General features: G+C 38.4%; 1 protein-coding gene across 3 annotated transcripts in view; it reads left to right on the top strand.

Moving 5' to 3' along the window:
- The window catches only part of Poc1b (POC1 centriolar protein B), an 81,024-nt gene that overhangs the window by 41,832 nt on the left and 26,249 nt on the right, over positions 1 to 12,943 (top strand). For 2 of the 3 annotated variants that reach the window (XM_042693188.1, XM_042693190.1), the window contains exon 10: positions 3,892 to 3,972. The exons of the other annotated variant lie outside the window; for it this stretch is intronic. In XM_042693188.1, coding sequence (XP_042549122.1) covers positions 3,892 to 3,972 — 81 coding nt within the window. The remainder of the gene's footprint in view (positions 1 to 3,891; positions 3,973 to 12,943) is intronic. 3 annotated transcript variants of the gene reach the window in all.

The following is a 12,943-nucleotide window of genomic DNA, read 5'->3' as shown; positions in this document are numbered from 1 at the left end:
AGGCAAGCGCTCTACCACTGAGCCACCTTCCCAGCCCTATGTAAGGTATTTTTTTGCTAGCAAGACCATCATGATTTCTTGTTGAAAAGTATTTATTTAAGTGATCAATTGAAGTCTTCTTGAGACCAGATTTTCAGGTCAATTTTCTGTAAAGGTTGAAATATTGCCACTTAGAATAAAACTAATGACCCTTTGTCTTCTGGTTTTAGGTTTTAATTCTAGTTGACTTAGATGCTTTTACTGCTTTAAACCTCAATAGGTATCCTTTTGAGATTAAGTGATAATGATAGTTATAATATTCAACATTTTTATACTTTTCTAAGTGCTTTACATAAACTATTTACTATTTCTAAGGTTCCTGTAAAAGTAACATTTCATCCACATGAGCAACTGCGGCAGTTGCGAGTTAACAGAATAGATGGCAGCCCTAGATTTCCAGCCCAGGTATGCTGGTTCTATTTTGTGTTGTCAACCTCTTTGATGTAATGTTCACTAGGATAAAAATTCAGTTTTCAAGACAAGTGCTGGTGGCTCACACTAGCTACTCAGATGCTAAGATCTGAGGGTTGGAACTCAAGTCCATGAGACCCTTTTGTCTCCAGTTAACCACTAAAAAGCTGGAACTAGAGCTGTAGCTTAAGTGGTAGAGCATTATCCTTGACTCAGCCTCCCAGCCCACTCCATTTTAAGGGAACTTAATTATTGTAACAACTTATTCCGCAGTGTAGTAAAGTGAGAAGTTTCCTGACTTGGGGAAGGTGAAAGATTTATTTTTTTGATTTTTGATTTTTATTTATTTTTATTTTATTTTATTTTTTGCCAGTTGTGGGGCCTGAACTCTGGGCCTGGGCGCTGTCTCTCAGCTCTTCAGCTCAAGGCCTAGCACTCCACCAGTCTAGCCACAGCCCCACTTCCAGCTTTTTCTGCTTATGTGGTGCTGAGGAATCGAACCCAGGGCCTCATGCATGCAAGGCAAGCACTCTACCACTGAGCCACCTTCCCAGCCAATGAAAGATTTTTCTTTGATAGGTGAGATTCTTTTTATTTATTTCTCGTTTGTTTCCAGTTTCAGTTGAATCCAGTACTTGGCAAACACTTCCATGTCTACACTAGGTGGCAGTAGACAAAAGAGAATGTCTGTAACAGTCTCCCAGAACAGCTGGCCTAGGATTAAAAGGAGCCAGCAGTATAAGACATGCTGAGTATCTCTTCTTTGGTGTAAGCTTCAGATTCAAAGCTAACACAATGAGGCTGTATCTCTTATCTGCTTTGTGGACCAGTCAGAAAGAATGTGTTGGCTAGTTGGGCTGATGGTCCTCATTCCTATCCTGCACCCATTTCATCCTTCTTTTTCTATAACTTGACCATTACAAGGGTATGTTCACCTTCACCTCTAACACTACTAGCTGGAGCATTACAGAATGTTCTTACAGTTTCATAACCTGCAGCTATAGGACGTGGCAAGATATCACATACCTATAATCCTAGCATTCAGGAAGCACAGGCAAGATCACCAGTGGGAGGCCAGCCCAGGTTATACCCAGGTTATAACTACAGCTGTGGCTGCCAAGCATAAGTAACTTATTCTACTCATCTTACCAGGCATGCAGGCCGCATCTCTATAGTACTGGACTATCACAGCAGTGTCTCACTGCCATTCCCCATTCCTTTGTGCTTTCTCTGCCTCTTTCAGATGAATCGAAAACATTTTACATGCCAACTCCTTGTGCTTTTCCAAATGGCTTCACTCTACATCGTTTCACCTTTCTAACTTCTCTAGTCATTTGTGACACAGTCCCCTTTTTGTGATCCTCAGTATATTAATTGTTGGTCCCTCTACCTTTGTTGTCCTTTATATTGCCTTGGAGGTGTTTCCATGTTAATTTTTTTGGTTTTAACATTTTGGTTCCTTTTTAAAAAAAATTTATTGTCATGGTGATGTACAGAGGGGTTGCAGTTACAGTTTGAGTATTGAAACAACCTCAGAGGGAATCCTCATCTAGGAAATCATTCTTTTGATTTTCTTTGTGATCTTATAAGAAATATTTGAATTGATGCTTAATTATTGTTTAGTTTTGAATCATCTTATACTTTATATGTATTATGTTGCACTTTATATGAACAGAATAATATTGAACGTATTCTGTAATTTCCTTTATTATTCCATGTTCAAATATATGACTCTGGAAATTCATATATTTAAAATATGAATTCTTTTTTTGGGGGGGAGTCCAGTCATAGGGCCTGAACTCTGGGCCTGGGTGCTGTCCCTCACTTCAGCTCAAGTGAGCCACTTGAGCCACAGCGCCACTTCCGGCTCTTTTCTTTTTGTATGTGGTGCTGAGGAATCGAACCCAGGGCCTCAGGCATACAAGGCAAACGCTCTACCACTGAGCCACCTTCCCAGCCCCTTAAAATCTGAATTCTTATAGGCAAAGTTGTACACAGTTCTATTCCATTAATTTTCACTGCTGTTTTATATTTCAATGAACTCACCATAGTAGTAGGTAATAGACATTTGAGGTATTTTTGGTTTGCGGGGGGGGGGGGGGGGGGGGGGGGGGGCCATTACAGGGAATGTGATAAACAGTGTTGTTGGTGTCATTGAACTCCCTAGACTTGGAAGTCTGGTTGGTTGGTTGTTTTGTTTATTCATTCTTCTCCTTAATAACATCTCTGAGCATCTCTTCATATGCTGACTGTTTGATTTTCACTTCTATAGCTTTTTTCTTGTGGCTGCTGTTCTTTTCCTACTGATTTTTAGTTTTTCATGTGTATTTTAGATATTACTTTTCCATTTTAGAAATCGTAATATCTCTACCTGTTCTACTATCTAATGGTTAATTTTGTGGTGTCTGTGGTTAGAAACCACATGGCTAGACTGAATTGGTTAGACTATCATTCAGATGAATTTTTTTTCTTTGCTTTTGCTTTTTGCTGTTTTTAAGATGCCTTTTCAACCACTCTGTTTATATTTATTTATTGTCTGGTTGTAGCATAACATTTATTTAGATTTGATTTGTCTGCTGCCTACCTTTATGCAGTATTAGGCAGGAATCCATGATTTAATTTTAAAATGATGCCACTCTTCTACTGTTCATTTTTGTTCCTGTTTGTCACTTTTCCTGTGTACAGCTCTAAGCCTTCTGAGCTCTTGGTGCTGCACTTTCCATTTATCTGAGGCTTCATTAATGTAAGAACAAGCTTTTTATTTTTACCCATAAGGTTCTATATATCTTCATATATTTATTTTGATTTATTTAAAATTTTTATGGTATTATTAGTGGCATCTTTTCATATTTTCTAACTCATGATCTGATTCATACATGATTTTGTTATATATATACATATATGTGTATGAGTATGCACACATGTATATATATATTGCATATTGCCTGTATATATGTTGTATATATTGCGTATATATACATGTGTATGCAATATGTGTATACACTATGCAGTTTTGTTAAATTGGCTTATTAATGATTTAACAAATAATTATTTTTGAGATTTTTTTCCATAGGTAATCATTTTATATATGAATGACATTTCTTAAAATTGTTATATCTTATAACACTTTTATTTCTTAATGATCTGGCTAGGATATTTTTCTGCAGATTTTGAAGTAGGTCATTTTGTTTTTAATATTCCTGGATAGGTGAACCACATTGATTTTTTTTTAATGTAAAAATTACTGTTTATTCCTGTGGTAAATTCAATTTTGTCATTATACACTGATATTTTGTAGGCTAATAGTTACTTGATACTCATGTTAATAAATGTTTACATATTTTACACTATATTAGAATTATCCCCTATGATTTTATAAATTTCATTCAGTATCTTATGGTATAAAAATGTCACATTAACTTTTTTTACATATATACACAGATTAATCCAAAGCTTGATGTAATCGATTTGCAAAGTTCTTCTCCCCCTGTTGTGGACATCCTTTCTTTTGATTCTACTACAGTAAGTTCTTATTTTTAATTAAAGTGGTGTTTATTTAGCATAATATGTTTCCTTAAACAGCATGTAGAGGAGAGGATAAAATGTGGACTTCAGTAACTTACTATCTTAGCGCAGCAAGGTATTATGCAAAAATTTCTATCTGTAATGTATAGAAGAAGCCACAAGGGGGAGCAGCATTCATTTCTAGAATATTTTTAAGGCTCTGTTGCTCAGTCTAATTCATACTTAATGTCTCTTCCGTTAATATGCCACAAAGTAACTTTTAACTTCCCCATCCCAGAGAATATTTTCTACTGTGTTATTTGCCTTTCAGAAGAACTAATATTCTGACTTTTTAGAAGCTATCAGAATAGCAATCATTTCCTTTGATTTTTGTTAGTCTCTTTATGGCTTATTCAAACATTAACCAGTACAAAGGAAAACATCCTTTAAAAAAATTAGCCTAGTACTGGGCGCTGTCCTTGAGCTTTTTTTGCTTAATGCTCTACTCTTATCACTTGAGCCGCAACTCCAATTCCAGCTTTTTGGTGGTTAATTGGAGACAAGAGTCTCATAAACTTTACTTCCTGGGCTGGCTTTGAACCATGATCCTCAAATTTCAACCTCTTAAGTAGCTTGGATTATAGGTATAGACCACTGGGGCCCAAGTTTTTATACCTTAATTTGTCAAAAATAATTATATGTATTTTATTAATATATATATTAGCTGTATTAAATAGTGGGTTTCTTTATGAAATTTTCATGCATGTATATAATATACTTTGATCGTTTATTTACTGGGGTTGAACCCTGGAGCCTTAAAAATGGTTTTTAAAAAGTGCCCTAACACTAAGCTAGATCCCCAGCAACCCTGTCAAAAATTTTTATTCTTTTTTTGAAGACTAAATGCATTATTCTATGTGATATAAAAAATAATTGGTGGTGGGGAGGGAGGATACGAAGGGATGGGAAGGGGAAACAAAGCAGGAGACTACAATGCTTGATAAGAAATGTGCTCGTTATCTTGCCCATGTAATTGTAACCCCTCTGCACAGTATTTTCACAATAAAATATATATATATAAAATAATAATAATAATAATAATTGGCTTCTACTCCTGCTTTCCCCTTTGACTTAGTGATGTATTCAGGATGGTTTTGAAACCTAAGTGTGCTGATAATCTTACCTATGCTCTGCTTTACTCCAGAGAAGAAGTTATGGTATCTCTGTTGTTTACACTTAAGTTGCAAATGCCTGGCAGGAAGGTTAGAGGGTTGGGGTTGAGGGTTAGAATAAACAGTTGCCAATCTGCATTTAAAACTATCTGTTGTAACAAAAGTTTCGGTAAAAGTGAGTACTGTCTGGTATTTGGATGTTTTAAAAATGCTCATTTTCTCCAATGCCGGAATCTTTGCCTCGGTTATATTAAGCTACTTATTCTATATGGTACTCATTTCCTAAAGCTATTTTACTTCCAGATGATGTTTCTATCTCTTAATATTTTTATTTACTTAGCTTTTGCAAAACTGTGACCAAGGTTTGTCATCAGAACTTCACTAGTTCAGCCTAGCATTCTTGAAGCCCTACGTTCAGTCCCTAACACCGAAGAAAGTAAATTCTGTGTGGGCATTTAACATTAGCATTGATATATGGTCTGTCTACATAGTGTGTCTGGGACTTCCTCCAGGCCTTCCAAAAAGGATAAATTAAAGAAAGTTTGTTATTTATAGGACAGTTAATATTTTTAAATATATATGCAATATGCATAAATATATAGAGAGTGTGTGTGTGCGTGTGCAAATGCACGCACATGCACACAGAGCTAGGTTAGGTTCTTTTAGAGTATCTGCCTCAACAGATGGCAAGTGGGGCAGCATCTTGGGAAGATGCTGCCCATATACACACATCTCTAATAAACACTTATTGAAATAACCACTCTGTGCTGTTTTACCATTTTTAGTTTTAAGGAAATAAGCAAAACAAAAATGCCTGCCTAAAGAAACCTACATCCTATTGGAAATAGGCAATGCAAAGACTAAATAAAAAATAAACTTTATGATGAAGTCCAAAACCACAACAGCACAGGCAGATCACATGGCTAGGACAAAGTCACATGACAAGTGATATTGGAGTAAGGGACTATGGGAGGAAAGACAGTGAGCTAAGTTCTGGGAAGGACTCTGGGTCAGCAGGATCAACAATTGGAAGGCCAAATCCACAGTGACAGAGGAGCCACGGGAAGGTTTTCTGCAGAGGAGGGAGAGGATTTGACTTCTGCCCTAGCAGGGGCTCTGGCTGCTGGGTGTGAACAGGCAGGGGAGTGGTAATGGGGGGTACCAGGAGAGTAATTAGGAAGCCAATGAAATGCTTAGTCACAAGGAATCGTGCTATTGCCCTCAACACTGGGCAATAGCAGAGGAACTAGCGATAAAAGATCCGGTCCTGGATACATTTTGAAGGCAGAGCCAAGAGGATTTCCTGACAGATTGGATGTCAGCTGTGGGATTCCCTATCTCCTTTCCCCAGGGACAGTAAGGTGTAGCCCTGAGTAATCTTAGGGTTAGCTGAGAATATCTCCTGGCTCTTCCTCATCTTGGCAGAGGGACTCCTAGAGAAAAAGAATCATCCTTTTCCTGCTGGGATCAGGAAAAGCCATCAGCTGAATCAGTGCAAGAGATACTTTGCTGTTTCCATGACTTTGGGAGTTGCCCTCCGCCTTCCTAAATGTCATCTAGATTTGTGTTTTTCAGCAAAGTGTATTGGTTTCTCATTTGGAAAGATTTTTAGGAGGAAAAAAATCACGTTCATGGGAACCAACGTATGTTATATGGTATGTGAAGCAATATTAAGGTATGGACAAAATAAATATATGGACACACCAAAAGGAGACCCGCAGCTCCACAGAGAATGCTTCCTGAGTATTGTGGCAACAGTGCATCCTGGTTACCAGACAACATTGCGTAACCAGCTGAGAGTTATTTCAGTGCCTAACTGCTTATGTAAGCAAAGATTTGGAAAGACTTACTTGAAAGAACACAGTGTATGTGAAATTAAATGTCTCAAAACTAAAACGTGTAGCTTTGAAAGTATAAAATGGTATATGCAATTTATTGTCCTAAGATGTCCCTCCTTTACTTTTCAAAGAAATTTGCTTAAAAAAATCATGTTGCACATATACCTGCTTTTTCTACTTTTCTGTATGCTGACTTTCTTCGATCTGTATAGACATCTTCTCAGTTTGGAGTGGGTGAGGTTTTAAAGTTTTTAAACTTTGTGTTTGGTTCTGAGACTAGATATGATTGTAGCTGCTTTCTGAGCTTTAGGGAACTGGCATTATGATATCTTAAAGCATTGTCCCCCAGGCCCTGCTATAAGAATTTGAAGGAAATTCACTTAAGCATTTGTAGCATGCAGGCCTCTGGATTCTAGACTATCCCACTTTCATTGAGAGACTTAGTCTTAACTTCAATGTATGGTACAGTGTGAGAGTCAGTAGCTTATCAATTAACTCAAAAAGTTATACATTAAATCTTCCAGATGCTTAATTGTATAACATTATTGTAATATTTGAAAAATAACTTATGATCATTAACTTTGCAATAAAAAGATATGGAATAAATTGTCCAAGTCATGTAAGCAATAGAACATACATTATAATCAAATTAAATGAAGAAAAATACATTTCTACAGCTCACCAGCCATTGAGTTTTATATTGATTCAGTTACAGTCTGTAAAGTAGAGGAGAAAAAACATTAACGATGGAATAAAGACTATTTCCAGATCAGTTAGATCCTTGCTTCTAAAGCACACCATGACCCATATGTTACAAAAACTGACAGTTGTGAATGTGAGCTTTTTTAAAAAAATATGCTTAAAAAACATATTTAGTCTATTAAAGGAACATAGCATGTTTTTCTAAATATAAGGATATGAGTAGCTTGGTTTTTAGTGTCACTGTGAAAGAAAACAATGTTATATTGATCAAAGACTTCAATAAAATTCTTTTAAAATTTTTCATTATTAATCTATAAGCACATGTACTGAAAACATAGACTGATCTCAGCTTCTTTCCTGTTAAGTTTCAGTTACAGAGAAAGAAAATGTAATAGATGTACCAAACATATCATAGTAATCGAGTTTTAAATAAGTATTCCCAGGTAAATACTGCTTTATCCAGTGAAATTGTTCCTGATTCCTGCAGACAAAATTGATGTAAAGCTTAAACTTTACTATATATGACATGTGTTTTGTTTTGTTAAAAGAAAGGAAACTCTACAAAAGGATTTTTTTTTTAAATAAAACATGCTATTTGGGACCCTAACAGAGTAAATACTTGTTATAATTTCCTTTAGAAAACCTACATTTCTCGGAATCCAGGCTGTTGAAGTTCCAGGTATTATTTCTGCCTCTGCACTTCCTGAGACACTGAATTTCTATACTGTGACTCCCCCTCTTCCCCCCCCCCCCCCCCCCTCCAGCTAGGGACACTGCCTGTCCCTGGCCTGGGAATCCAAGTTGCATCCCAGGTTCCCACAGCTGAGAGTGAGGCATGCTGAAAATGCCCCACAGCTCTCAGCCCACACACACATCCCATAACAACCGGTTCCTTCCTCTTCCTGTGGAAGAGCCACATCCTCTGAGATGAGAAGAAATGCACCCGGAGGAATGCAAGGGCAGCAGTGAGCTTTTCACACAGGAAATTGCTCGGGTGGCGCTCTGAAAAGTGCTTGACTTCTGGACTGGCAGCCATAAAGAGCTTCCTGCTGACCCAGAGCATGGTTTACTGCCATTTGTTTGGGGCTTGTTTGAGGAGGAGAAAGAGCATATCTTGCAGCTGTTAGGTATACCTCTGCCCATCTGGGTTTGAGTTATTTGGTATTGCTCTTGCTTTGACCACTTGATAGGAAGTTATTTGGTGGAAGTAGTCAGCCAGACTGCCAAGTCAACTTCTCACTTCAGATGCTTTCTGAAGTCAAGTTTTAGAAAATCTGTTAAGGTTTCAGAAAGACTTAAAAGCCCATAATCTTGGTTAAGTGACTGTTAATGCTCTGCACTGGTCCTTGCCCATTTCAGAGTCCTTCCCTTTGCCCCCCAAGGCAGACAGACATCAATAGCAGTTACCATATAAGCACAAATTAAACACTATGCCTGCCTCATTAATTGCAGATTGACTTTTGAATGTTGAAAGGTAATTTGATTTCTGCTTTATCCTAATTCCTTGTTCTTGTGCTTCCTTGTTCTTGTGCTTTAGCTGATCATGGCCGCTATGAAACTCAGTTTTCATTTAGAACTTTTCCAAATCACTGCAAAATTTTGGTAGGTTTCAGTGTTTATGGTAGCAAAATTCTTTTACTTTTTGCATATCTGTCTGGAGTATTTTGCTCAAGTGCATAAGGGTTACATGTTTGTTTTAAGTTGAAGAGGAGATGGAGAAGGAATGCCAGGCATTTCCTGTTCCTTATCCAAATGTCTTTTCAATGAGCATTTGTCTTTCCTCCTTATGAACAAACACCATTTTAGTTCTGCAAGAACCCTTCAACTGTCTAGTCGGGAATATTTTAACCTCTTTCTTTTGTTCCCCAGCCTTGGGCAATAGTTGTTTCATGCATTTACTATCTACCTCTGATCTTAGAGCTTGGGTTTAGGCTTTACAGACTCTCAACCACCTTGCGTTTCCTGTATCTTCTCTTTTACCACCTCAATTGACATTTCTGCTTTCTGCTGGACTCCAACTAATACATCCTAAAAAATTAGTAGGATAGCTAGAAAACGGCTCAAGTGATAGAGTACCAGCCTAGTAAGCACAAAGTCCTGAGTTCAAATCCCAATACTGTTTAAAAAAAAAGTCAAGAAATAATAAGAGCTACACACAGAGATTTCTATTAAGAGATGTGTGTTTCAGCATTATTTGTAAGTAGCCACAGAAAAGGAACACAAGCCAAATGGCTTTTAGCAAAGTATTAGATAAAAGTAATAGAAGATAGGCTATTAGGTAGACATTCTGTATTCAATGACAACTAAATTCATAGGATTCCAGATTTGACCCTGAGCTGTGGAAAAATCATTTTAGAAGACATTAAAACAGGTGCCTAGCATATTTGAGGTTCTTAGTTCAATCCCCAGCACTGAAAACAAAAATTTAGTGAGATGGGGTTGAGGTAGATATTGAATTCTGGATAATAGTATCATTGCTAAATTAACTTTTTATAATCATACTGTGGGTTTTATGCCAGATTAATGGATTTTTTTTTGGGGGGGGTCCAGTTGTGGGGTCTGAACTCTGGGCCTGGGCTCTGTCCCTCAGCTCTTCAGCTCAAGGCTAGCCCTCTACCACTTGAGCCACAGCACCACTCCGGCTTTTTTCTTTTTGCTTATGTGGTGCTAAGGAATCGAACCCAGGGCCTCATGCATGCAAAGCAAGCGCTCTACCACTGAGCCACCGTCCCAGCCCTAGATTAATGTTTTTATTATTTAATTTTGAATGAGCATGTATTAATAACACAAAATGGTTTATGATAATTCCATATATGCATATAGTGTACTTTACACAAGTCCACCCTATCCTTTATTCTCATCCCTGCCTCCTTTAAGTGTCTGGTGAATTTCATCTCGTGTGTGTGTGTGTGTGTGTGTGTGTGTGTGTGTGTGTGTGTGTGTGTGTGTGTAACTTAGATCCTCTTTACCCCTCAGTACGTTACTGTGGTTTTGCAAAAGAATGGACTTACTGGTGGGTCATGCCCACTGTAGTGATTGAGGTGAAGGGCATGGTGGCTACAAGATACTGAAAAGAAAAATTCACCTGTTTAGGTAGTTGGATAGCAATATTAGCAAATCTGGATGAAGAACGTATTAAGCACAAACGTCCCAACATGTCCGTATCTTGAGGCGCCAGGACAGCGCCTTGATTCACTAATCCTCCTGCCTCATGCTCTTTCCCAGACCAAAATTGACTCCTAGCTTGGACCTTGAGCAGATACCCCTGCCTCAGTTCCCTCCCTGCCTCTAACCGTGACCTTATTTCCCACCATTCATTTCACCATTAGTTACTTTCAAAGCACCTCCCTCGACAATTCTAGCATTTATTCAGACTCCCTATAAATACTTTAGACTGTAAGCACAGTCAGTCTCTAGCTTCGGCCGGAGGGCTCTCCCGGGCAGATTTTTTCCTAATAAGCCTGTGCTTGTGTTGAGCCATCTCTGTCTGCTTCTCTCTCCCTTTTTCCTGTTTTTGAACTTAACATATACAACGTCTTGCCTATTCTATCTATTGATAATACTGCTTTTACTTAATACCTTGCTAAAAGTCATTTGGTTGGTGTTCCATTTTATTATGCTTGCAGCTTTGCTCTAAATTTGAAATTAGTTCCAAATAAAAAAATTTTTTTTTGGGGGGGGGGGTCGGTCGTGGGGCCTGAACTCTGGGTCTGGGCACTGTCTCTCAGCTCTTCAGCTCAAGGCTAGCTCTCTACCACTTGAGCCACAGCCCCACTTCTGGCTTTTTTTTTTCTTTTTGCTTATGTTGTGCTGGGGAATCGAACCCAGGGCCTCAGGCATGCAAGGCAAGCGCTCTACCACTGAGCCACCTTCCCAGCCACCCCAAATAAAAATTTTCAAATAGAAATCCTATTTTTGTATATCACAATTAAAAACATCCCTTTACCTTACAGCAAACAGCTTGTTGCTAATTTTTTAAAGGGAAAAATATGTTTATCTGATCTACAGACCTCCTGAATAAACCATATATACCATATACTAGGGCAGCTTGCACACATTCAGCCAGCCAGTAATGAAGCTGGACTTGAAATCTACCTGGCTTTAGAGTCATGTGTGTTTCTTCACTCCCACATTTCCTCCCTTTTTCCTTCCCTCCTTCTCTCCCTCCCTCTGGGATCTTATTTCACCAGCTAGCATTCCAACACTTGAATTATTAGTCCAGCCCTGGTTTTGGCTCATGTCTGTAATCCTAGCTTCTCAAGAGACTGAGATTTGAAGATCTCAGTTTGGAGCCATCCCAGGCAGGAAAGTCCATGAAACTCTTAACTCCAGTTAACCACCAAAAAATCAGAAGTGGCAAGCACTAGTCTTGAGAGGGGGTAGGCAGAGGGACGGGGAGGGGGGGCTGCGGGGAGGGGGCAGCTCAAGAACAACACTTGGGTCCTGAATCCAAGCCCCAGTACCAGTACATGCGTGTGCACACACATACACAGGACAGAAAAAGATTTATTGTAATGCCACAAGAAGAGGTAAAATAACCATTTCAGCCCATCTTTATGGTATAGACACGCAGTTAGGTTTGCAGAGTGGAAGAATTGAGGCAGGGGATAAAAATTCCATATTTATTTATGAAATGGTGAGGTCACAAATGTGGTCTGAGGTGAGATCATCATCTCCGGAATAACCAGGCAGGGCCTAGTCATGATAACAAAGTCACCATTGCCTGCAGGTTAGCTTTAACTCTTGTCAGGAGATGTTATCATCAGCCCTGTCCTCCTGGAATCCACTGAGGCTGCAAGGTGACTGACTTGCAGGAGAGAATGGCTAGGAGCAAAGACAGGTACAAAACAGGCAGGTTGGCCAGGCCTTTAATGCTGCCTCTTGTTATGGGCCCAGGTAAGGAGTCATCAGTGCTTAGTAGCAAGAGCAGTCTCCCAAGCACCTGATACAGAGACAGATTCTGTATTTGAAGAGTTATTGGACTAAAGAATAGATGCAAAAAAGGTTTATAAAGCTCTTTTCACTGTAAAATATATAAATATTGTTACAGGTAATACAGGAGAGTTCCTGTTTTCTCTACTTTTAAATATACTAAGTATTGTATTTGTTTTTAATCGTTTAATATTTTAAAAGCCTTAAGAAGTTTAATAAGCAACAGACATTATCAAGTTTTATTACCACTGTTTAGTGATTTGGGAACTTTGTCTTGGTTTTATGATTACTGCTCAGTTGGGTTTCCAAAGGTAGATGCATTTTCCCATTGTAGATTCTTCATTT

Source organism: Dipodomys spectabilis, unplaced genomic scaffold (genome assembly GCF_019054845.1).
Source record: "Dipodomys spectabilis isolate Male_0828 unplaced genomic scaffold, ASM1905484v1 ptg000163l, whole genome shotgun sequence".
NCBI lineage: Eukaryota > Metazoa > Chordata > Mammalia > Rodentia > Heteromyidae > Dipodomys > Dipodomys spectabilis.
Note: the sequence above shows the minus strand (reverse complement) of the source record. Positions and strands in the feature narration are given on the sequence as shown.